Source organism: Botrytis deweyae (genome assembly GCF_014898535.1).
Source record: "Botrytis deweyae strain B1 chromosome Unknown BDEW_042, whole genome shotgun sequence".
NCBI lineage: Eukaryota > Fungi > Ascomycota > Leotiomycetes > Helotiales > Sclerotiniaceae > Botrytis > Botrytis deweyae.
The window spans coordinates 166,104-192,470 of NW_024066249.1; the positions used below are offsets into that span (position 1 = coordinate 166,104).

The window sequence follows — 26,367 nt, forward strand, 5'->3', positions numbered from 1 at the left end:
GGAGACTGCGTTACGTAGGCTACCAAAGGCTCGAGCAATAGCCTAATTGCTAGAGCCAAGCTCGGTGTGATTCTACACAGAACATGGTTGGCTATGAAAGTGCCTCTGTAAATACGACTACGATGAGCAGGCAAGTCTCATACTTGCTTGCGACTGCCTTTGCGCTGAAATCTAACGAAGGGGGCACTCAAACGCGAAAGTCAATTGCGATTTCTACATATTTTTTGTAGATAAGCTTTGCTCTTGCAACCCGACATTTGACTGGCAAGTCTTGCAAAATTCACGGTGGTGGCAAAACATAGGATCATATGATGAGAATTCGAAAGCTAGAAATGCTCTGTTATCCAAGGTAAATTATTTATCATTATCTAGCAAATTGCAAAACGCCTTGAATTCTGGCCACACTACGTGTATTCACATGTCAATCTCACTCCTGAGCAGTCCCAGCTTTATCCCAACGTTAACCGATAAATCTTTAATGCTAAGATCTGGAGCAAGCAAAATAGGAAACGGGACTTCATAACCGAATTCTTTGAAAAGCCAATTTCTAAACTCGGCTCCAATCATACTATCCAAGCCAAACGACGCCACAGACGTCCCTTCCAAAGGCATATCTTCGATAGAGATGGCGAGTATATTTGATAACTTCTTCGCGACCTGGGCTGATATGATGTTGATAACATGCTCAGGTCCTGCAGTAATGGCGGCTTGTATTTGCTCAATCGTATTGCCGGATGAGGACTTTGTCCCGCTATTGCCTCCTGACCCCGCAACTTCACGAATTTCGGCACGAAGATGTCGAAACCTTGGGTTTTCAAACCAAAAAACATCAGTTGTATGGATCGAAGATAATGCACTTGCAACAGTCGAAGGGTCAAGGCCCAATACAATTTGTGAATCTTGAAGAATTGCGTTGCCTGCCGATGGCTGGTCCTTTATCGCTGTTTCAAATCCGCAGATCATTTCGTCTTCATTGATTCCGAAAATTCCTCTTCGACTTAGTAATACTTCAATCTCTTGGTGTTCACTAACATAACCCACATCAAGAATCGCTGGAAGCACGACTGATACAGCGGGAAGACCTTGCACATTTCGGCCCCACGCAAGAGAGTCCAAGTAGCAATTCCCAGCGCTATAGTTGCTCTGCCCAGGATTTCCAAGTGTAGCGGATATCGAACTCAGCATGAGAAAAAAGTCGAGACAGTGGCCAATGAGACCTCTATGGAGATTTTCTGCCACCTTTACCTTGGGATCTATGGTACCTTTAAATTGATCGTAGCTCATTTTCTCAAAAAGCGAGTCCTGTAATTTTAGTCAACTATTGATTCATCACAGAATGTGAGGGTCCCTACATTCAAAACCATAGCTGCATGCACAACCCCACGGATAGGACGTTCAGAGCTCTCCTGGGCAATTACACTCGAAAGGTCCTTTTCATTTGCAGCGTCTGCTCGATAGACGTTAACCGAAGCGCCTTCTTTCCTCAAAGATTTGACTAGTTGCGCTGCCTCCAACTTGTCAAGCCCAGAACGAGAAACAAAAGCGAAGTGCCTGGCGCCTCTTCTCATCATCCAAATCGTTAGACTACGGCCAAGCCCGCCAAGGCACCCAACCAAGATGTAGCTTGCACTCGAGTTGAATCTGAGTTTAGTTGAGTTTTGTACCTATAGCCGCAGTTAGATCTACTATTGATATCACACGAGATTTTAGCATACCTCGATGAAATCTTCCCCGTATCCGTACGTGATGGTAGCCTCTTCAATGCTTGTTAAGTTCGTGGAAGCCATTCCTGCATTTGAGAGTTCCTGAATGCTATATTTCTTGGTTCGCTGATGGAGAATATCACTGTGGTTCTTCAAATGGTCAATGGCTCCAGTCAGGATAGATCCAATCGAAGTTTTATCCTGCTTGTACAGCATGTCAATACTTGTAGACAGGAATGTCGCACCTCTGGTAAATGGTAAAGCGTCAGGCGGTTCCAAAATGGTGCCGTTAGAAAGGACAAATATCGTTCCCGGTGGAACGTGGCGCCATATTTCCTGACTTAGTGAAGAGAATTCATGCGATATGATAGAGGCTAACCGCTTCTTGCTAATCAGCCTCTTGAGGGCCAAAGGTACATCCGTTGTTGAACTTCTGATCAATTCAGCTTCCGAAATTCCTAATTCGAGACATTTTTTTTCATCTTCTACGCTTCCAACAATTAGAGTGTAAGTGTAGCCGATAGCTTTACTGATACTGGTAAAAGCCTTGACAAAGCTAGCTGGTGCCGGGAGTAACAATATATGATGGTCTTTCTTTGCTTGGGCTGAGTTGACGACGGCATTCCAAACATGGCACAAACTAGGCAAGATAGCTACGATGTCATCCGCGCACATGTTGACAGGTTGAGTATCAAGGTAACTTACGCGCACTAAAGTTGAGAACGCTTTGTGGGTATAGGTCACGATATTTTGGCCTAAAAGCGAGTTGTTGAGGCCCTTTCCGGTAGCGACGATTTTCCCTGCAATTAGTCGTGCCCTTTGACTCTGGAATTGAACATCAGCTGAATTTACTTCTGAAGCAAATACTTGCATTTCGACTTCATTATCTGCTAGCTCATCCTGTTCCGATAGGTTCTCTTCATTGAAGAACAGTTTTCCATCCACCACTGAGCCTTGGAGTGTTCTCCCGGTAGTCAACAACGTTCTTGTAGTTTCGAAGGATTTAGCCAAAATATTGTTCAGACGATAATGTGGAACTAAGCGGCTGATATGGATGCTTCCATTTTGGAGCCAGAATTCCGTCTCTTCATCTGCAGATCCGCTTTCTTTCTTAGGTATTGTCGAGACGATAGCGTTCATGATGCTAGTAGGGTGTTCTCCGAGGTCAACATCTAGAATCGTGATTTTCGTGCTGGCTCGCTCTGCCAGAATTGCCCGAATTAAACCTACAGCCAACGAGCCCCCGATAAGTTTCCCTTCATTGACTCCGGCTGTCAACCATAAAATTGGAATGCCTGAGCACAATAATTTCTTCAAGGATTCAAATGAACTTTTGTCCAATGACGAGAGGAAATTGCCGTCGATGTCATCAACAATTAGATTGCTATCTCCGATAACATCAAAGTTGCCAAGTTCTTTGCATTCGACGTGCCATTGGTGCTCAAGAAATTTCTCTGTTGTTTTCATCATTAAAGTTGATTGTCCTTTGAGTGAAAGTACAGTAGCTTTGTTTTTGTGCATGACTCCTCCATTCATGCGAAATTTCTGGTCTCCAGGACATGAAAGAATCACGGCACTGTCAAATGGACCGAATCGAAGGTTGCGGGATTCGTGATCGTGAACGCAAAGCGCCTTTTCCAAGGAAATGCCGAAGGGGATACTTGTGTGAAAAATGGCATACCCTTTGTCATTTCTGATCGATCTTGCCAGCAAAATTACATCGTTCGCTGCTTCGTCTGATAGTTCTTTGCTAACCACAACTAGATCTTGTGATGTTGGAATAGATGGAGTAGATCCCAGAAGAGTAACATTTGGTACAAATATAGAGGTTATTCTGTTATCGATTGAGGATAGTCTTTTTAACTCCCCGTCTTGATCCGGATCAATACTGCATATTGTACAGGATGCAGTTGAAGATAAAATTTCGAGCAAAGTCTTGACAAACAACACAGTGTATTGGCCAAGTAATAGGACACGTTCTAGTGGACTTTTGTGGTTTGCTAAATCGACGATTTTGGTAATTAATTCTAAGCCTGTGCCGGCAGTAGTGGTTATGGGCGTATCTTTGGAAGTGGGACGAAGATATTCAGGCACAAGATGGGCAATATCAGGTTTCCAGACGACTCCCATGTATGGTTTTGGTCTGACTTTTTCTATCTCGGCTTGTGGTGGTGCCGCAGCTTCGTAAGTAACTGTTCTGAGATCTCTTATGTCGAGGATGATTTCGCCAGACTTGCCTTTGAGCTGAGCACTATTGTTGGCATAACGACCGAAAGTTTCAGACCACGCAACAGCCTTCCCTCTCGATTCAATGTCGGTTTCGGGGAACCACAGGGAGATTTCTTCTATCTTGATAGGGACGCAACCAAACTGCATGCTTTTATAAAGCCCTTCGTTGAGAGAAATAATCATGAGCTGTAGACATGCATCAATAGAGGAGGGGTGTAAAATATATCTCGACTCTCCTGTCATTAACCCACTCTTAGTGGTCAAATCGACGTCGGCGGTAGCTTCCTTGATACCTTTCGCAGCAATAATATTATGCAGTCCCTGGAAACTTGGGCCATAGTTGAATCCTACTCTAGAGAAAGAGGAATACCATCTTTTACTTGATGTTGACTGTGTCATCTTGTTGTGAGATGTTGGTGGCTCATTGAAAGAGGTGTCTGCTCTGGGTGTAGGATTGGCAGCAATCATGCCTTCCGAATGAGTTTGCCATCTACCCTCTGCGAAAGATTCAACCACGAAACCGTACCAGATAGCTTCTATTTCTTTGCTACTTTTAGTTACTGGCTGTAGACGTAGTTGTACCTCCAGTCCATCGTCTGTGTCTGGGATCACCATCGCAAGTTTGAAGGATGTATCCCGAAAACGTACCCCTTGATACCGTATGTTTAGCATTGTGGAGTCTAGGACTTGCCTGAGCGCTTCAACTGCCATTGACAAGTAGCCTGCAGCTGGAAATACAACAGATCCGCCAAGATTGTGATCAAAAAGCCATGGAATATCTTTGAGACGAAGCTTGTTTTGCCAGACCAGTCCTGATAACCCTACTATCCGACTTCCAAGCAAATCATGCCTAAGAAAACTCTTGCAACGTTGCGCTCTACTCATGCTTGGCTCAGCCCAATATGTTTTCTTGTAGTTCCATTGGTATGGAGGTAAATCAACGAGGAATTGAGGAGTTGAGCTGGCCGCATTTGCATTCCCAATACAATTAACAAGGTTTATATTGATTGATGCACCAAGTAAAAACAGCTCTCCTGCCAATTTCAAAAGTTGAATGGAATCATCGGTCTTTCGAACGAGTGTTGGAATGTAGTTGAAGCGCTCGATACCCAGATATTGTAGTATTTGCTTAAAGGGTCCAGAGAGAGCTGCATGCGGCCCAACCTCAATGGCACACGTGACTTTTTCTAGACCGGTAGTCTCGAGTACCGCACTTACTGCCTGTTCAAACTTGACTTTGCCCCTCAAATTTTCACACCAATACTTAATTGAGAGTGTGTCTTCGAGGATTTCTCGACCTGTCACCGATGAGATCATCCTTGCTCGAGGTAATCTCTTATTAGACGTATGATTTTCCAGCCTTGTAGTAGCCAAATTATATAGCTTCTCATATTCTGGGGCAACAGCATCCATATATGGTGAGTGGTATGCCTTTCCAGTGTCAAGCTCTCTAGCAAAGATTTTTTCGGCATCGAGTTGGTTCTTCACTTCTTGAATACCTGAAACGGAACCACTGAGGGTAGTGCTTCTCGATGAATTAATACAAGCGATGACAACATCACTAGTATCTTGGATATATTTATTGACATGCTCGGCTCCAAGTCCGACCGCCAGCATAGTACCACATACTGCACTGCGCTTGACAGTATATCCTCGATAGAACGCTGAAATTATCGCATCACCAGCTGAAATTAAACCCGCTGCATATGCTGCCGCGATTTCACCAGAGGAGTGTCCTACAGTGACGGTTGGCAGGATTCCCCATTTGGCCATAAGATTCACCAGAGCAATTTGGATACCGGTACATACAGGTTGCGATATTTCTGCATCGTTTAGACGACTAGTTTCTGCTGTATCCAACAAGACATCTTCTATTTTCCAACATGCTGGAGGATCTAGTCTCTGCAAAATGTCGTCTAGTGATCGAATTGTGTCGAGAAATGACGGGAAAGTTTTCATTGCCTGAGAAGCCATACGAGGCCATTGTGCACCTTGCCCGGTAAAGATAAACATGAATTGGGGTTCAATTGAAGGAGCTGCTCCCAATTTGAAGGAGCCTGATGAAAATTTGTCATCATGTTCCAAATCCGAAGTTATTGTGAAAGCTCTATGATTAAACTTAGATCTTGAATTCAGAGTATGTGCAAGATCTATAATGTAGAAATCATCAACAACTTTTGAATGTGCCTCTATGTTTCTCAAGAGGGTTGTTTTATCGTGGGCTGAGAACGGTACTAATATGGGTCTTGATGTTGACTTATCAACAGGGCTTTCCGTTTTCGCTACTCCGTGCTGGTAGGAAGGATATAAGGATTGGATGCCCTCAATAATTACGTGGCCATTAGTACCGCCGTAACCAAATGAGTTTACACTTGCTCGTCTGACTGAATGGTTATCGGGCCATGGTTTTGTCTCGGCGTGAACCTTGATATTCCACTCCTTCTCTTTGACTAGACTGGTCGTTAGATCGAGTATTGCAAATTTCTGAAATTCACTTACTTTCAGGGTTGATTTTTTGGAACCCGCAAACTCCTGGTATGATGCCAGCTTCCGTCATCATTGCGGCTTTCATAACTGAAAATACTCCACTTGCAGCCTCACTGTGACCTATATTCGGCTTGATCTACGCCTTTTAGTAGTCATTTAAGGCGAGGGGACGAAAAACTCACTGCTCCTACGAACAAAGGTGCATTCTTGCTTCTATTGTCATTCATGGCATTTGAAACAGCTTTTGCTTCAATTGGATCTCCTGTAGGGGTTCCTGTCCCGTGCATCTCAAGATATAAAGTTTGCGACGGGTCTAGGTTGGCTTTTTCGTATGCTGCTCGCATGACTCTCTCTTGGCCTTTGACACTTGGATAGGTTATTCCCATTCCCGGAACTTTTCCATTTCTATAGAATTATGTCAGCTTTGATTCTCATAAAATGAATCAAATTTACTTGCGTATTTACGGAAGAGGAACGAATAACCCCTCGGATAGGATCATTGTCTCGGATCGCGTCGGAAAGAAGCTTAAGATACAGCACTCCCACTCCCTCGGCACGCCCATATCCGTCTGCAGAAGCATCAAATGTGCGACAAGTTGAAGTTGGCGACAACACGCCCAGCTTGGCAGTGTTCATATGCTGATCTACTGTGAGAATAATATTTACTCCTCCAGCGAGAGCGGCAACGCAGTCTCGACTTCTTAACGCATGGCAAGCATTGTGAATTGCGTATATAGACGAAGAGCAGGCAGTGTTTATAGTGAAGCTAAAACATTAGAAAGTTCTTAAGTGCATAAGCTTGCGATAGGTAGCAAAACTCACCTAGGACCTTGAAGATTGAAAGTATTACCAACGCGGTTACTGATAAGACCCGGATCTACCCCAGTCGCCGAATAACTATGTCGAAAGTCTGTCTCTCTGAACGATATCTGTTGATAGTCGGCAGTAAAGCTACCAATAAACACGGCAGTGTTAGAGCCAGAGAGTTCCTCAAGGGTTAGACCAGCCGATTCAAAACACTCATAAGCAACTTCCAGTATTTTACGCTGCTGAGGATCCATCCACATGCTTTCTATGGGCGAAATTCCAAAGAAACTGGGATCAAAATCCTCTGCAGCACCGTCTAGAAAATAACCACCGAGGACATTGAAACTGCCTGGCCGCTCAAGGTTTTCGTGGTAGTAAGCATCAATGTCAAATCGACTCTTTGGAACCCTAGCTGCTTGTGCAGACCTTCTATGGACCAGCATGTCCCATAGTGATGAGGCTGAATCGACTTCGCCAGGAAGTCGGCATGCTATTGACTGTAAGTAGGTAATCTTTTGAGAAATTTTTGAAACTTACCCATTCCCACGATCGCAATTGGTTCCATGGCGGCAATTTCCGCGTCTTTACACTCAAGAGGCATACTGAAAATATTGATACGAACGATAAGTGTGACTAGAGTCTCACAACATGAGCTTCACAAGTAAGAAGGGGTAAAGCTTTAAGTTGGAAGGGAGATCAATTCAGCTCGGATCTAGTTTATCCGAGTCTGCTTGAAATTCAAGTAGACTTGAATTATGCTTATTTTCTTTTCTCATGTTATCTATTATCTTATTGAATTGATGCGCTGCATCTGACCGGCCCTTTTGATTGTTGCATTTCTACTAAGCAACTGAGGTAAGAACTTGTCCGAAACGATACGGTGTCAGTGACAAGGGTTGCAATATTTTGTAAAGGGGGGGAGGGGAATTGCAAGTAAAAATTGCCCGCCCATTAATAATATCCTGAAGTGGTAGATCCTCCAGAAAATAAGCAGACAGCAGAATTCATTGCGTGGTAAAGAGCGATGGGTTAGTATGAATAGGGTGCGTCCGAGAGGATTGCGCTCGCTCCCACCTATCCCCTTTGATTTAAAGTTATCATTTATTACTCGAGGACGATACTTGAGACTAAGACATGGATATAGAAAACTTCTAATCTAGAAGGTCGCAGTTGAGTAGTGTGGGAGTCAATAGAACAGATGAACGCTTAGAAGGGTCGCCATTCGCAGGCTCGGCAGGGTGGGAGATTTTTGAGTGGGGCGACAGGGAGAAAAATACTAGTGCATTACCCTCACCCCTAGATAATTATTTAATATTAGGCCAATATAATAAAAGATAATGTATTAGTTTACTAGTTTGTAATCCGTCTAAAATAATTAAGAAGCTAACTATTTTAATCAGTTCTGTCGTAAATTCCTCTCCTACTTTAAATTGAAAGATGCTTTATTTTTTATACTTTATAATATTCTCTATAAAAATGTTCACAGTGAAATCTATTTTAAGTTAAAACATTCGAGTTAGTTTAGATGAAATATTATTGTTTTCGAAAAGATTGAATTCTATTAAGTATTGATTTTATAAAGAGAATTTCTTTTTTATAAGAAAAGAGTAAGTTTTAATATATATAAAGGAGGAGAAATTTAATTAATTTATTATTATTTTTCCGCTATTGTTTTTCTTTTTGAGGGAGGGACTTTCTTTCTCATAGATTCTATATAACCGATATCCCTGTTACGTGCACGCCCCTACTATATGCACGTTTTCTTCAATCAAAATAAAAAGCAATTTAAAATTCAAAAATCATTAAAATAAGATAAAATCTAGTTCTAGAATTAAATAATATTATTGTTTTGATTCTTTAGAATTTCAAATTATTGGAATAAAAATCGATTGAGTAATAAAATAAAAGAAAAATATAATTTTAATATTCAAATTTTCAAGAAAGAATATATTAAAGTCTATTTATAGAGTTAGAAAATATTTTAATAGATTTTTTGATATTAATATTTTTATAGAGAAATCAAAAAAATCAAAAAAGTAATAAGAATTGGTTTTAATAAAGATTATTGGATTTTCTAATTGTTTTTATTATTTTGAATTTTTTTTAAAAATGAATTTTAAAACGAATTTAAATTTTATATTAAATATTAAAGTTTTGAATATTATAGTTTTTTTGAAATAAGTTATATTGAATATTAAAATATATAAATTTTAGATTAATTGAAAGGAATTCTTTAAATAAATCTTTTATTTTTCAAATTTTATTTTTAAAATTATTTAAATCTTGATTTTATAATATATAATAATATTCTAATTATAAAATTATTATTTTAATATAAAAATTTTTAAGAAAAAGGTTTTTGTAATTCAAAATATTATTAAATCAATTTTTAAAAAAGAAAATCTAAATAGAAAACATCTTAATATCAATAAATCCTAAAAATTCAGATATTCAAACTTTTTATTAAATCAAAAATCAATTGATATAACTTTTTTCTTTAATATTAAAATGAAATATATATAATTGAAGATTATAAAAATAAATTTTTTAATAACAATTAATAAAAGCTTATATTATAATTAATATTATATCAAATTAAATTCTTAGTATTTATTTTTAAATCTTTAATTAAATGTAATATTAATAAATTATAAGTTTTAATATGTTTATATAAATTTTGAAGATTACTATTATTATACAATTTAAAAGTAAAACTAAATATTATAGATTCATTATTTTATTAATAATTGATTCTTATAAACTTTTGTTTTAAAAACTATTAGAATTTAATATTGATATAATTTCAGAATTTCAAAGAAAAAGTTGAATTTTTTCAATCACTTTTTATTATAATATAAAAAATTTCATAGTTTCCTTAAATAAAACTTATATTTTTGATTCTATTATAAAATATATTAATAAATAAATAGTTTCTTATATAAAAATTTAATATCTTATTTATTAATATTATTATTATAAGCTTTCAGAATTTCAGATTTTTTATTTAAAAATATTAGATTAATTTATTCAAATTATCTTATTTCTGAATTTCAAATAATTTCATCGCTTTTTTAATTTTTGATTCAATTTAATATAATATTTTATATGAATAATAAGAGCGTGCACATAGTAGGGATATCGGTTAGAATTTAAAATCCTGTCTCTGTAAGTAATTCAAATTTTTCGTATTTCTTTACTTTGTTCTTCTGATAAATCTAAATTATTGACTCAACTTCTCTGACCACAAGTGAGGAGTAGGCCATATGCTTAGCAGAACCTTGTATTTATTGAATGTCAATGGGCTAGTAAACGGAGTGAGATTCTTTCTTGAGCGTGGTGAATGTTACCTCATAGAAGGCATTAATTTGTCTATAGGTTCCGTAGAGAAAGCAAGTTATGGCGTAGAACGCCTTCTATCCTGCGTAGAAATTCGTAGCAATATTAGTTGCAGTCATTTATGATGGCTCAGGATGGTACTAGTGCGGTCCACGTCTAACAGAATTCTAATTTTGTCTTCTACTAACTTGGATTCGTTGATTCTGCAACTCTTGCTAAAGCTTACGCCGCTTGAATGGTTGCAATTAATATAAAAGCCATTGGCTCTTGTTTTCTGTAGATTTCATCAGCTGTCTTTTACTGAAAATTGTCAGTAGCATTTTGGAAGTCTTTGGTAATCATGTTCCGCCAATTTATCGTCCTCTGCTCCTTGCCTATCCTACTGGCATGTAACGTTGACCACTCTCGTTACAAAAGGAACACCAACAGCAGTGGGAGCTATCCCGATTTTATCCTAGGTACCGACGGTCCTGCAGATGCCGCAACTCTTGGCTACACCATAAATCACCATGCTCTCATTGTCAGCAACCTTACCTCTACCCTTGAGTTCTACGGTGATGTCCTCGGCATGAGACACATTTTCACTTTCCAATTGAATGCGAACTGGTCTTTGATGTTCATGGGCCATGCGCAGGGTGGAAAAAATGGAACTGGATTCCAGGATGCAACTACACTGGAAATGGAGAGAGGAAATAGGGAAGGACTTTTAGAGTTTTTATCCTATGCTGTATGTTCTATTACACAATATGACCTACCAGGAACTAACTCAAATGATACAGGGCACTGCACCACCAACACAAACCAAGCCTCATTCTTCCTTTTCGCATCTTGGTCTCATCGTACCCGATATTCAAGCCGCACAAGCACGTATGGAAGCAAAAGGAGTGAAAATTGTGAAGAGAGTTGGAGACGCGGTAGATATCAACTCACCTATTCCTGCTGCGCTTGGATTTCCAAATGTGCAGGCTTTTGAGGAGGGCATACCGGGGCTTGAGGCTTTGGGTTTTTATGACTTCATGATAATTGCGGATCCAGATGGAAATTTGCTAGAGGTTATTCAGCAGTATTGAATTTGTGCGGAGGGGCAAAAATCTGAGATGAGAAGAAAAGTTTGAGTAGTTTTCGAGAATTTCGAGGATAGTTGTACTAGTATTTGTAGAAATGTGATTAGCAATTTTTTGGTGCTGAGATTCAATTACAACCCCATATTCCGTGAAAAAGTAGCCTCAGTCTGACTTCCGTATGAGGCTGACCAAATGATAGAATCACCGGACTTGCTTGCCATGGCTCACCAGTAGGTAAATAATTTTACTGGTTTTGATAAAGAAGGCGCTTTCTCTAAGAACACATTTGGTGCAGAGAAGCAATGCTACCACAGAAGCATCATGTTGATCTAAATCACCTGACTAAGATTTCCATGATAATGTCCAGTCTACTAGCAAAGTATTCACTGATATCCGATGTGCGGCACATTGTTTGAAAATGGTAATTCAGGTAAGTATGTATGGTTGTTCTAATAAGATCCACTAATCCGAAGGATTGTCTTTTAGTGCTCCCTACCAAGGAACCTTTGCCCCATCATAACCTACGAAGGTTCCTGAAGTTGTAGTCTTCGTTGCTGAATCAATCTATCTCAAAATCAGTACATGGGAGCCATTAATGTGCGTTTAGATCTCTTACCAGTGCCACAACAGCGCCAGAACTTTGTTCCACCGTCATTGGTGGTGCAGGAACACCAATACTATCCGCAAAATTTTGCCCATTCTTCGTTTGTACCCATCTAGAACGATCAGTTGTCTTCTTTCACTTCATTGATGCAACTAGATAACTTACCCAGGATGAACCGTTAAGACAACAATCTTCTCTTCCTCGCCATGTATCTTTTTTGCAGCGTAGTGTACTGCGGCCTTGGTAGCTCCATAGGCTGCAGTGGGTGCTCCGGTCATCATAGCCTCAATGCTCCCCAAGATACTTCCAATAATCACAAACTTTGCATTATCAGAAGCCTTGAGGAATGGAAGCAGATGTTGATAGAGAGCAATGGGTCCAAGTGTGTTGGAGTAGAAGTCCGTCACAAAAGCTCCAAGTGGCGTTTCAACAGTAGACTTGAAGCAGGTGCCACTTCCAGCGTTTGCAATGAGAACGTCAATTCTCTCAATACCCTGGGTCTTCAGGTTTTCAACCAATGCCTCATGCGCAATTCCAATGTCAGATACCGAGGTGGTAGAGATCTCAAGATTGGCAATGATTAAGTTACTGCCGTCGGCTTTTGGAAGCGCTTTGAGAGAGGAAACGTCGGTGGACCCACTGCGGACAGTCACTATCACTGTAGTATTGGCACGTTGAAGCAATGTTGAGACAATGCCAAAACCAATTCCTGGAATCAGTTAGAAGAGTGAGATGCTTGCATACACGGTATGATTCACTACTTACCTCGATTTGCGCCTGTGATGAGGTACGTGGTGTTTGAAGACATGGTTGATGAATGTAAAATATTACCTTTTGAACGGCTTTTCTTCAAAAACTGAAAGTCAATAAATTCTATGAAAGAAAGAGAGAGAGAGAGAGAAGCGGTATTAGAGGTCAAAGGATTGAGTCATTCTTTGGGGGGACGAGGAAGACACTCGTATACAGAGAGGCATGCAATGCGCCTATGCGCCCCTCACGCGCTTCAGCACGATGTAACAATGCATAAGATTCTCTTTAATCATCTGATGATGAGCTTGCATATATCGGCAACTAGGTATGTGCATAACTACATCCTTGCCGATCTCTGCTTGCTCTCGTTTCCGAATATTGTGACCCCTGTACAACGTCACAATGATTGGTAGCAGTGATGCTAAGTCGTCTAGATTGAGGTCAATCGCCTCGTGTATAGCATAATTTAATCTTACAAAAATCCTTCTGGTACAGCCTCCACCACTTATATAATAAGCTATTCCAACTTCCAACAGTGTGCTCGATCCAATTTTATGTGCTTCAGAGGCGCATGGCAGCAAACCAGCATATAATCCTTGTAGCACGCACCTAAACTTCAAAGGCCACCACTCATATAAAAATGCAACTCAAACTTCACCCTGAAATTCGTACATCCATCGGAGTTTGAAATTTTTGGAGATGCTTCCATGGGCTTTTCGAAAGTGTTAAGATTTTCCTTCAACGATCTAAATAGTTTGGCGATTTGAAGTGGCCCTGTCATTTCACGCCACTTCAATGTAACATTAGGATGGCTTGTTAACCGGCCATCATTCCCACCATATACAAGTGGTCGGTTAAAATCACACTCCCGAGACCGATTTCATCTCAACTTACATTTATGGGTGTTTAGCTCCTTCTTGCTGCGCATCCAGCAATGTAGATCGAGTGTAAGAATTGAGTAGAATGTTTTGAATGCTATGTAATACCCCATGTTAAGAGCTGTTGTGGGACTGCTCCTTGGGAGAGTGTAGTTCCTCGTCCCTGAATTTCTAAATTGAATTAGCCAACGAGTTTATTTTACCACCGTGATTCCCGCACTATTTCGCCTGGAATATCTCTCTAGTAACCTCCCTCCGGCCATCTCTATCTGGCGATCTTGACTTTTCATTCTCGTCTTTCTATTTTCTGTGAATCTCGTCCACACATCCGGCTGCTCAGGCTCCTGACAATGTCAGCAACGATCTCAACTCCGCTATACCCGGGCATCGATGTCGATGAAGATTTAGGCTCTCGTATCAACACCGTATGCGGGGCCATGATAGGACTGTCCTTTTTTACACTGTGTCTTCGTTTCTTTTCCAGATGGTGGACCAAAGTCGCCTTTGGAAAAGATGATTGTTTCATCGTTATTGGTGCCGTACGTATTCTGTTGTTCTACAATCAATTTGACCCTGACGAAACAACAGGTATTTGCGTGGGCCTTTTCAATATTTTGCATCGTCCAGGTTCAACAGAACTTTTACGGTCAGCATGTCGGAAAATCAGACATTCGACATATCAAGGATTTCATGAAAGCGCTTTACGTTTTAACAATCCTGTACCTCCCATCGATGACTCTAAGCAGGCTCTCTTTGCTTACTTTGTACTGGAGGATATTTGCAAATAGTAAAGGAAAATGGCCAATAATCATAGCAAGCGCTCTGAATATTCTGTGGATGATAATTGTGGTAAGTCTATGATATATATTTCAATTTGTCTTGTCTAGGCTAACCTAAAATATAGACAAGTCTCGCAATATTCAGCTGCAATCCAATTCATGGATTCTGGGACATTGATATCAAAAGCAAATGTCTTAGTCCTACCAATATATTTATTTCTACCGAAGCGTTTACAATTGGACTAGACCTCATTGTTCTACTAATGCCAGTATATTTTATAAAATCTATCAAGAGATCTTTGTCCCAAAGAATCTCAATCAGTAGCACATTTCTTGTCGGCATAATGTAAGTTCTTTACCCACCAAATCTCTCTTCCACGAAGCTAAAAGATGTTCAGTGTGACCGTAGTGTCTTGCGTGCGATTATGGAGGCTCGTTCGTGGTTTGGCTCTCCCTGGATTTGATCCCACATGTATGTTTTCTGTGGACTTTTCTGCAAGTGACTCTGAGATCTAATTTTATGTAGTCAACGAAGTAGATGCCGGTGTTTGGGGGTCTGTGGAGCTTAACGTCTGGGTTCTTGTCGCTTCAGTTCCAGCATTACGACCTCTCTTTACAAAGTTATTCACGAAGAAGCAAACTGGTACTTCTGGTGTTTCTCGAACTTATGTGAAAAGTGCCTCACGTGGAGTTAAAGCAAGGTTTGGACTGTCCAAGAGTAGCACGGCATTTTCTTTAAGTCATGAAGACCCGACTGACGATTTTGATACTCTCGTAAATCCCCAAAAGGGTGGAAATGGTGTAGCTTCTGCTATCAGTGCATATGAGCTGAGTAACATCAGAGATGCAAAGCACGGTACTATTCGAGTTGATCGGGAGGTAGATATCTCTGTACAGAATTAACTCCGCTAGCTGCCGTGATTAAGATAGGAGAGTTGGCAGAAGGCTGGGCAGAGCGGAATAGGGTCACTGGAAGCTAGGCCTGAGAGACCGCTGGCGCCAAAGTAGATATAAATGTACAATAGTTTCATTTTTCAAGAACAATTTCACTCTCTTTACAGCTACTACATTTCTTCGGATTCTCATAAGCCATGAACTGCGACCATTATACTCTATTTTTACAAGAAACTTCAACTCCAGAGGCATCGTCTTTTCTGACCTTACTAGTCGTTATGATTTCGATGACCGAGTCCCTGTTAGAGACACAAAACTAAATAACTGGAAACGTCATTAGCTTGTGACTATCCCCGAGAGTGCGGATATTCGGCGCCCTCGCTTAAAAGGGATCTTAGTGACCAATCAGAACATCAGGATATTTGGAATTTAATTACATATTTACATTCAATCTTTAATACAAAATCTTTTTAATATTATTTCTATTTCGAAACTTTGAAGAATAGAATTAATATTAATTTTTAATCTTTAGTCTTTTAATTCTTCTTAGAAAGCTATAATTTGAAATCAAGATTCCTTTTTATAAATAGAGTGATTAAAAGAGTATTATAAAAACTAATCTAATCAATCAGATTTCTTTATATAAGGTATATTATACGGACTATAATAAGCGCTATTTGCTCGCACTCTAGGAGATAGCGCCTTTTCAAGACAATTAGTAATAAATTCAACTTCTTAGTATAGATTAATTATCGAGTAATTGACGTAGCTCCCAATATATAAAACCTTCGAATTCTAGTCGATAAAAGCAATTGTATAATATTAAACATTATATTTAAAATACATATAATTAGTAACTTTATAATATATCGCTTAGTTTTGATATATTATTTCTACTCAAAATTTTAGTCTTAATAACTTTATAACCCATCCACCCATTACGACTCCCAAAAAAATCAATTATTCTCTAAGATATTGAAAATAAGTTCCGTCGATTAATAGAAACTTCTTAATTAATTAGATTATTATAACTTCTTAAATTTAATCTAATATTTATATTTATTCTTTAATATAAAATTCAATTAAGATTATTTCTATATTAAAGTTTCGAATATAATAATATATACTAATTTTCAATCTTTATACTATAAAGGAGTAGAAGGTAATAGGGTTATAGAGTAGTCCTTTATAAATGTTATCGAGAAGTTACTAAGATGTAGTACTTTGAGTAAAGAAAAGAAAGGAGAGGCTCTATATAGCGCTTTATAAAGTATATAAGAAATTGAGTAGGAACTAGTTGTTTTTTCTAAATTATATAAAGAAAACCTTTAAATACTAGCTACAAAAAAGAGGCTATATAACCTACGCTAAGTTTCGCTTACAATACTTTTTTTAAATTATAAAATTTAAAATTTAAGATCAAGATTCTTTATTATAAATAAATTAATTAAGAAATTATTAAAATAGATATTCTATTTTGTAAGGCTTTATATTAGGGTTGATTTACTTTACTACTAAGCTACAAAAGTATAGAGTTTTCCGAATACGTTCGAAATAGTAGATCTACTATATATACTCTATTAGGTAATCGCTCCCTAATACTTTATTATTCAAGATATATTATACGAATCACTTCTAGAGCTCATTTCTAACACCTTAGGAGATGGGGATTATTTAGCTGTATTTAAATATCAATCTTTTAAAAATCGAAATAATAATAATAATAATAAAGATATTCTCAGATTATAAGACAATGCGATTGCTTAATGTCATACGATTAGTATTGTCGATTAGGAAACAAAAATAAATCATTGATCAAAAAACAAGGAAACATAACAACCTGATCGTTTGATATGATTCCTGTGAAGCAACGGTGCTCTTCAGCGGATAATTTCAAATAAATAATCTGCAGCTCACAAACTAACTCGCACGCATGTGTTGCACATTTCATGAAGAGTAATCAATATTGCGTTGCTACATTCCTCATCCGAAAATTCTTACATGTTCTCATTCCACAATCGATATCTCAAAGCAGATAAAATTTACAAGCGAACTGACGTATGTAGAAAAAGCTCTGCTCGAATTGCTCACATGTAACATCTGCACGGAGAAACATGCAAGGTGGTCGAACCTTCGCTGAAGAGGTTTAAGGTACAGCGGTTAGATATTTCTAACAATTTCCATAATGCATGGGTGGGCGTTAAGTTCCATCGTCAACCAAAGTATCGAAATGTTCTTTAATTAATCAAGGATCATGAATTGCAATACATAGTCTTAAAATGCTTCAGATTTGTACTTCCTATTATATTCCTGGCATTTACAGGCCATACGAGCCTCCTGACAATCTGCAGGTTAACCGTTTTTAGTTTGTCGTAGCCTCGTAAATCGTTGGGCTAACATGTAACCCTTGATTATCGATAATTACGTGTGGCGTTCATTTATTGCCGAGCCTTAGCTGCATCTCGTGTTCTGCAGACGTCGTCGTCCTATCATTTGAATGCTGACGCCATTTCGACAACCACCTGGGTTATAATTCCAGTAGAATAACTGATGCCTTCCCTGTTCACATTTGGTTTCATTATCAACTTACATACTACCAATACTACATGCTGAACTCGAAAAGCGAGCCGCGTTACTTCAATAGATCTGTAAGATCGTACAACCCAGACAGTGGTCTAGCCAATCTGTTCCTGCAAGCATATCGCCCCCAGGTTATCAAATCAAGCATTATTTATTTTTGCGGGGAGAGATACGCGATTGATTAAACCACCTCACCTCGATTACGATTAGAGTGAAATGCTTGACATATAGAATCAAAAGCCTCATCATACGAACTATAAGGTCTAATTATCTATCTGAATCATATGATATTATTTGATTCAATACATTAATTTCGAGACTGTAACGATGCTACATTAAGGTTAATGTTTCCCCTCGTGTATCTCACTACATCAATTTCGAGACTGTGACGACGTTACACGGATATGTTTCCCCTCTTGTATCTCACTACATGTTTTCAATCAACATCGATCAATATCTAACTCTTATTGTTGATTTCTAGTGTTTTGGTTCGTAACGTCTTATTAGTAGGATTCAAACTTATTATCTACTAATTAATCTTATCATCATACTTACATTCGCGCAGATATCTCTACTAGTAAACACGAATACTCTACTCTATATAAGCGAAAAAACAGACGGAAATAATACTTTATAAGAACTATATGAACTGAGTATAGAATATACTTAAAATCTAGAACTAAAAAACTATAACCTGATAGCTCAATGAATGAAGATATATTTAAGTCTTTCTTCTTCATATTAGGAAAATATATATTTGATTAAAGATTATTATTTTATTATTTTACTAGTAGTTTAATTTTTCAAGATATAATCTTTTTGAAAAAGAATTTCTTCGAAAATCTTCTTATTTACTTCTTAATTTTTATATTCATATAAAGATTTATGTTTTATATATTAAATTTTCGAAAAATTACATAAAGAAGTTGAGAAAGTATATTATTATATAAAAACGAATTTTGTATATATTTTGAAGTGATATACTCGGTGTTAAACGACATTAGTAAGAAGAAGAAAAGGAAAAGTTCCAAGTCTTCAAGTCTCTAGTATTGATAGGGATCATATGGTTCAATTAGCGAGTCGGAAGTAAATTAATTATTTGTACGAATAAAAAAGTTGTCGTCAATTCAGACGTTCCCCGTGGGGTGGCCATTTGGATGCCGAGCCGCTTCACACTTTTTCGGCTTTAACGGCACTCAGTGGCGTTTAGTAATCTTCTCGTGTATTCACGAACAACCTAATTCTGTTGTCCGCGCCGCAGGTTGTGCACATATTCACCTTCCGCTACAACCTCGATGCTGACAAGCAGTTATCTGCGCCGCAGGTTGTGCATATATTCACCCTCCTCTACAACCTCGATGCTGACAAGCAGTTATCTGCGCCGCAGGTTGTGCATATATTCACCCTCCGCTACAACCTCGATGCTGACAAGGAGTTGCCTGCTGTCTAGATGTAGAGTGTTTATCATTGTTTCCACGGACGTTGGCTTAAGGCCTGGCGTATATGATAGGTGGATCTTGGTAGAAAGAAATGTCGAATCAGGGATCACTCCATATTAAAGTTACACGCTGACCCGATGTACTTATGCACGTTTTTAAAGATTCTTCGGGTGCTACTTCCGGTATGAACGACTCAACTTCCCCTGGATCAACATCCGATTTTGTAAGCGCACGTGTCACATACCTACTCAAACCACATGTTGGCTATCATCTCACCTCGGGTAAGTTTATAATCCTTGTCATGCTGTTGTAAGGCACAGACCGTGTAAAGGTGAATGGAAATGATACGTTGTGATAGGCTGGCCTAAATATGTGCGCCTCTAGCATGCAGGAATTGCACAGTATTCGCGATTTTAGCTACGAAATGGTGCAAGAGCCCTCTTCTTTCCCGTGACCTTTATTACTACTCTACTCAATTCAGATTAATCTATAAATTCTTAACCCCCAGAGAGCTTCAGGATCTCCAAAATTCAGGCAACGAATAGAATTCATCAATCACTTAAGCAAAATGTCAGCAGATATACAAGTCGTCGCCATCTTCCACCCAGCTTCGGGCAAGGAAAGCCGAGTCAGTACTCCATTTTCTCTGGCTACTTGCGCACACCTTTGTTCTAATGTTTTTTCATGCTGACATTATTCCGGCCAATAGCTCAAAGAAGTCCTCCTCGACCTCGCAAGTAAAGTCCACGAAAATGAGCAAGGTGTCGTAAGTTTCCCGTTTTTCTGTCTTTGCTGTACATGTGTTACTCATGTGCTACTCAATTCGAGTGGAGCTAATACTTCTAGAAAAAATACCAAGCATTCGAACAAATTGACTCTCAAACCGGAACTAATGTCATTCTTTTCCAAGAAACTTGTAATTATACCTTTCTGTTAACTCACATCCATCTTGAATCCGCTGAAATTCTTTACCCTGATCATATTCTACCCCCCTTCCCCCCGCCCCTCTTTGATTTCGCGTAGCCTTGGATCAATTCTTTTACTGTCTCTTCTAACAAGGTTACCTAGATGCGGACCAGGCCGCAGTCAATACCCACTTAACCTCTTCATACTTCGGTGCTGCAGGTGAAACCCTCAACAAGGAAGGATTGGTTACCAAACCTTTCGAGGTTATAGTGTTGAACCCAATAGGTGGATTTGCTTCGCGCGTTTAGAATCGAGCATGATATAGCTGCATTTGTGTCACTGACTTGGCCGATTCATGGGGATAGAATAGCAAGTCGGAGAGCAGCGTCGTAATTCCCAGATCCATTGTAGATGGTTTAGTACAATAACATGATATTACGTTCCATGGTTTCAGACTTCATTATATAGTCAGCTGCTTTACTACTGTGTTTGAAGCCCCTCTCATTGTGAAAGAAATCAATCTGTCTAATCAGCCAGATCAACATTACCAAGTCAAATATAGCCATTCATAACAATGGCCCCCATGATGTACCATCTCCAAACTAGCAACTGAGATTAGCTATTTTCGCCAACTCATAGCAAAGGGGCATTTTCAAGTTTGTTCACTGGGATACTCAAATAACAGAACATGCAATGTGACTTCATTTCTCGCTCTCTCTTAGCGTCAGCCTGCAAAGCTGTGTTGGAGCCCATGTTTGGTTTGCTCACTTTTTCATGTATCTGCGGGTGTATAGGAGCGCAAGTATTGGAACGCCGGATGATCTCGCCATACCTCTTCGAGTTTATGGGACAGTAAATTCGACAATGATTTCAATGACAGGATGTGGATATATTTGGGTTTAGTTTTCTACTCAGAATGGAAGGTAGAGTTGTGAGCCTTCGGCAGAATTTCTGTATTACTGCATGATGTGAGGATGACACGACGTATAATCCTAGTAAGAGGCGACTAGCAACGAAGGAAATTCCTAGGGTGGTTTCGTAATCCAGGCATCGTAGTCCTTGGACTTTTGCTCCTAACCAAGTACCCTGCGTTTAGGAGAGTTGTCAGGTGTATCAGAAGGCTCTAGGCCAGTCGCGGTGATTTGGACAGGGGATCTCGTCTCAGATATCGAAATCTAAAATTGAGTTTCTGATGAAGGGCATGAAGGTTACATGGCGCGATTTTCATATTATACCTGGTGACCTCGATCCGACCGAAGAGGGAATATGATAGAATTCTACTTGTTACTTTCTGCCAGACCCGCGTATCAATTACACTTGTCTGTGACCTCTAAATCCATACCAATTTTAAAGCAACAGCTTCAAACTCCAAAGAAAATGCAAAAAGATCGAAATAACATCACCGAACTCGTTCGATCAGCCTATGAATTCAATGTTGAGGATTCTCTTGACTTGTCTTGCTTGGATGGAAAAACCATTCTCATCACTGGAGGAGCTTCTGGATTTGGCGAAGGTTTCTTTAGGAAGTGGGCAGAGCATAGTATGCCAAGTTTGCCATACCCCCCCCCCCCCCCCTTTCCCCCCCAAGTAAACAATACTGTGCCTTTTCTAACGTTTTACAGACGCGAACGTGATAATTGGAGATGTGAACGCAATCAAAGGGAAAGCTTTGGTTGAAGAAGTCCGGGCACAGACCAACAACCAGAATCTACATTTTCTATACTGTGACGTCACCAAATGGCAATCACAAGTTGACTTTTTTCGAGACGCGGCAAAATTAAGTCCTCACGCAGGAATTGACGCCGTGGTTGCCAATGCGGGAATTGCCTCAGACAATCCTGTTTTCGACAACCCAGCTCATGATTTGGGGGCGCTCAGCGAGCCGCTTTCGATCGATCTCAAAGTTGTCGAGGTCAACTTAATAGGGGCAATGTATACTGCGCATCTTGCGTTCCACTATCTTCCTCTAAACCCATGCCCACCGCATACTTCACCCGGTCAAGATGCCCCCAAGCGAGACCGTCATCTTTTATTGATAGGCTCCGTGGCAGGCATAGCCGCCTTTCCAGGACAAGTTGAATATTGTGTTGCGAAACATGGAGTCACAGGACTCTATCGCTCATTGATGTGTACAGCCTTTACAAAAGGAATTCGCGTCAACCTAATCATGCCTTACTTTTCCGATACACCAATGCTGTCTACGGCGTTACGAGCAATTCTTGCTGGTACGCCTGTAGGCAAGGTTGATAGCATTGTGGATGCTGGTACAAGACTCATGGGAAGCGGCGTGAGTGGAAAAGCTTTGGTTGTTGGGCCAGACGTGAAAGTGGACAAAAGTTGGACTGTACTTTCGGACCCGTCGAAAGATGGAAAGTCTGTTGCAATCCGAGAGGTATATGGCCAAGATTTCGATGCTGTTGGTACGTGTTCCCTAATCTTCTGTATGAAGCTTTTTCCTCACAACTAAAAATGAAAATAGATGCTTTTACTCTGCGCTATGTAAAACTTATGTATCAAATAACGATATTGAATGGGTGGAGAATGTGGGTCTGCGACATGGTGGCTGCTCTTTTGCATCCTTTTCAAGCATTTTGGAAACGTAACTAAGTTGAAAAAGAGCGAAAAATGAAGAAGTGATTCACAATGGTGGGAAATATACAAAGTAGTAGTGTCATAAGCCTTTTCAATATCCTACTGGTTCAATTATGACATGGTCCCAGTGACAGTCTTACAAACACTAACTATGATTCATCACCCAATATGACAAGAAACAGTACCAAAAATGCGATCGCAATTTACAACAATGACTTGAGTACCGTTGTATATTTCAATCCACTTGCCACCACAACTCAAGATGTAATCGAAAAAACCCGGGCTGTAATCTGCTCACACTACATTTCCAATTCCCGCCAGACAAGATCACCGTGCAAACCAGGATCGGCATTTAATCTTGTTTGGTTTTTGAGCTCTTCATTTCAAGGTATTCGCCTATGAATCCGTTGAAGTCCTCAGGCTGGTAGGGCGAAAATATTTCGCTGAAGAAATTCGATTTCCGGCGTGAATTCAACCCCATATCACGGAAAAGGGAATCCAGATACTAAAAATTGTCAAAATTGTCAAAGCAAAGAAACGAAAAAGCTTATTGCAACTCACTGGGAGAAAATCAAAAAGCGAGTACGGAGTCTTCTGGCCCTGATTCAAATATCTTTTTCGCGACCATGCATTCCACTCTGAAATCTCTTTGACCATCATCTCTTCACTTGGCAACTTGATCTCTCCGAGTAGGTAAAGAATTCCCCAAAATGACTGGATGTCTGCCACCAGTGGGGTTTGCACAGTGTGAATTTGACCTAAGATTATGATGGACCGATCATCATTTTCAGTGCAATTTAGCGGTACCACACGCCGGTAAAGCCTCCCTGGAACTGTTTGATTGGCAAACGAATCTACCACCTTGGGTGGATTTGCCAAAAAAGGAAGCTGGCGATTTATGGAGATGTCAGCTTCGGCATCATACTTTTCCCATTGCAAGCCTGCAGAATCTTGAGTATTGGTCAACCCATCCCTATCAAGAGAGTAGGGCAGACCAAGTGCGAGCTTCGTCGTCTGATCAAACATTTTGAAATGGTCGCCCCAGCCAGTGCACATGACAATGTAGTCAGCCTCTACTTTTGTGCCAGACTCGAGTAGAATAGTGTCTTCTTCGATCGCCTTGACTTTGTCTATCAGTACAGAAACATCTCCATCGTGAATTTTCGCCCAAAAATCAGGTAAAGTGACAAGCCCAACTCCAGCATCCCCCCAGAAGACACTAGAATAGTCAGTTAGGTTGAAGTTGAATTTTCGTAATGCAACCAAGAAACCTACCTTTTATCTTCGATATACGGCTTCAGCATAGAAACATGATTACCTTTAGAATAACCAGCGTGGCGAATACTCAGGTAGTTGAGTACCTCCCAGAACTTGTTGGTGCACCAGAGCCCTAAATTCGTTCTTTGAAACATCCTTTGCAGCGGGTCATCAACATTTAGTATAGAGGGGCTGACGTAGCTCATGAACCTGGTGGAGGAAACAGCTAAGCTTCTCCAGTACCCAAATAATGTTTGAGGTATCAATGGATGAGGTCCTGTACCGTCCGCACGAATAATCCAGATCACTTTCTTCCCCAAAGACAGAAGTAAGTAAACTGTATCATACGCTGATTTCGCGCCTCCAACTACGACTACAGTTCTGACATCAGGACTTTCCAATGACTTAGATGAAGACCCTAAGTCTTTGGAATGGATAATAGGGATAGAGACACTCTGTGCCCGAAATCTGGGCATCTTGGGCATGGAAGTGATTCCTGTGGCAACAATGAGCTTGGTAGTTTCCAGACATTCGACTTTCTCCATCTTCTGGCAGTGAAGTTTCCACCCTGTGGAACAGCGCTCTGCTCTAGCAACAAGGGAAGAGAAGCATATTCGACGCAATAAATCATGTTGCTCTGCATAAGTCTGGAGATATTCATGAATAGTCTCGCCAGCGATGAGACCATTTGTGGAAATTCCAGTTTGTGGAGGCATTGGAGTGTCCGTATAATTGAAAAACCCCTCTGGTACCTGTGCGATAAGATTTGGATAGAGTCTTTCTTTGCACCATACCCCACCAACCGTCTTGTTAGAATCGACTATGAGAAGATTCGTTTGAGGACGAAGGCGAAGATAATTTCGTGCTGCCACCAGGCCGTAAAATCCTGCACGGTAAGTCAATTGCTTATCGACAGTCTGATTTGTTGAGGCCTTTGTGAGCGAATCATACCTGCACCGACTATCACCACATCGTACTTTGTTACCGCTGCTGCTTCTTCCATCTTCAGGTGCTACTCCGACGAATTGAACTTTGTTTAGGTATAGAGTTTGATAATAGCAACAGAGTATCGGCTTTTGGAGATAGTATCTTTGGTAATATCTTGTAATTCTAGAGCAGTTTAGAGACCCATCACTGGGCTTAAATATAGCTGCTCATAACTATAGTTCAGATCGCGATTTAACATTTGATTGCTGAAACAGGGTTTATAGGATACTCAGAAGAGCGAGGTATAGAGGGTGGCATGAAATGCACTTCCCATCAAACCCCGGTACTAATGCTCTTGAATATCAAACTAGGATGTTGATTGTTATTCCATCATCTCTGGCTTATAGTGCCAGGGCATAGCTGTTTGCCGAACACCAAAATCACACCAAAATTCATATAAATTATCTATATATTTTTTGATAATAATATAAATTTTATTTAACAAGCTTAATATAATTCTGTTCATTTTCAATTGAGATTTAATAAAAATTAAATAATTTATTTTTAAGATTTTTATTTATTATAAAATCTATATAGAAACTTAATATAAATTGAAAATATTTAAATTCATTAGTAAAATAAGCGAAAATTAAGAACTTTTCTTTCGATGTAGATTTAATCTTATAAATAATAATATCTCTATATTTTAAAATCAAAAGAATTATAAATTCTAAGTATTTTATTATATCATAAAACTATTTTAAAATCCCGAATAATTTGATAGTTTTGAATATTCCATTTTTGTTTATATAAATAGAGCAAAATGATCATTTTTAATATAATTTTTGAAACTAACGAACAGCTGCGTACGATTACTGTAGCTCGTGGTATAGAGTTATTCTCATTGTACTATGATGGTTGCAGAGTCAGCCTGCAGTCGTCTGACGTGTTCCTAATTAACCTATACCCTGTGGCTTCATTCTTGTAGACATCCCAACAATCGATTAGGCGCTGTGCAGCCCCAGACCATAATCACTACTCTGCCGAAATCCAAAGCAACAAAATATTACTACTTTAGGAAATCCCCCCCTCTCCCTCAAAAAGTGGAACCGTCTCATGGCGCCTTGTAATCGTA

At 39.5% G+C, this 26,367-nt stretch overlaps 7 protein-coding genes across 7 annotated transcripts; 4 read left to right on the plus strand and 3 right to left on the minus strand.

Annotated features, from left to right (window-relative positions):
- Positions 1-414: 414 nt before the first annotated feature.
- On the minus strand, positions 415-7,827 carry EAE98_010943 (uncharacterized protein; the record flags this gene model as incomplete). The annotated part of the gene is made up of 8 exons (XM_038958565.1): positions 415-1,302; positions 1,353-1,664; positions 1,716-6,382; positions 6,432-6,555; positions 6,602-6,824; positions 6,877-7,185; positions 7,242-7,716; positions 7,764-7,827. 8 exons carry the CDS (start codon positions 7,825-7,827, stop codon positions 415-417), a joined length of 7,062 nt encoding a protein of 2,353 aa, XP_038805079.1.
- Positions 7,828-10,902: 3,075 nt separating this feature from the next.
- Positions 10,903-11,632, plus strand: EAE98_010944 (uncharacterized protein; the record flags this gene model as incomplete). Its single annotated transcript, XM_038958566.1, has 2 exons — positions 10,903-11,289; positions 11,342-11,632. 2 exons carry the CDS (start codon positions 10,903-10,905, stop codon positions 11,630-11,632), a joined length of 678 nt encoding a protein of 225 aa, XP_038805080.1.
- Positions 11,633-12,118: 486 nt separating this feature from the next.
- On the minus strand, positions 12,119-13,038 carry EAE98_010945 (uncharacterized protein; the record flags this gene model as incomplete). Its single annotated transcript, XM_038958567.1, has 4 exons — positions 12,119-12,190; positions 12,243-12,342; positions 12,396-12,939; positions 12,996-13,038. 4 exons carry the CDS (start codon positions 13,036-13,038, stop codon positions 12,119-12,121), a joined length of 759 nt encoding a protein of 252 aa, XP_038805081.1.
- A 1,170-nt stretch (positions 13,039-14,208) lies between these two features.
- On the plus strand, positions 14,209-15,540 carry EAE98_010946 (uncharacterized protein; the record flags this gene model as incomplete). The annotated part of the gene is made up of 5 exons (XM_038958568.1): positions 14,209-14,397; positions 14,447-14,707; positions 14,763-14,983; positions 15,036-15,109; positions 15,164-15,540. The coding sequence occupies 5 exons, from the start codon at positions 14,209-14,211 to the stop codon at positions 15,538-15,540; spliced, it is 1,122 nt and encodes a 373-aa protein (XP_038805082.1).
- Positions 15,541-20,118: 4,578 nt separating this feature from the next.
- On the plus strand, positions 20,119-20,764 carry EAE98_010947 (uncharacterized protein; the record flags this gene model as incomplete). The annotated part of the gene is made up of 4 exons (XM_038958569.1): positions 20,119-20,178; positions 20,260-20,316; positions 20,397-20,466; positions 20,619-20,764. 4 exons carry the CDS (start codon positions 20,119-20,121, stop codon positions 20,762-20,764), a joined length of 333 nt encoding a protein of 110 aa, XP_038805083.1.
- Positions 20,765-21,833: 1,069 nt separating this feature from the next.
- EAE98_010948 (uncharacterized protein) lies at positions 21,834-23,063 on the plus strand (the record flags this gene model as incomplete). Its single annotated transcript, XM_038958570.1, has 3 exons — positions 21,834-21,996; positions 22,079-22,876; positions 22,936-23,063. The coding sequence occupies 3 exons, from the start codon at positions 21,834-21,836 to the stop codon at positions 23,061-23,063; spliced, it is 1,089 nt and encodes a 362-aa protein (XP_038805084.1).
- A 337-nt stretch (positions 23,064-23,400) lies between these two features.
- Positions 23,401-25,308, minus strand: EAE98_010949 (uncharacterized protein; the record flags this gene model as incomplete). Its single annotated transcript, XM_038958571.1, has 4 exons — positions 23,401-23,553; positions 23,610-24,267; positions 24,324-25,191; positions 25,257-25,308. The coding sequence occupies 4 exons, from the start codon at positions 25,306-25,308 to the stop codon at positions 23,401-23,403; spliced, it is 1,731 nt and encodes a 576-aa protein (XP_038805085.1).
- Positions 25,309-26,367: the final 1,059 nt, after the last annotated feature.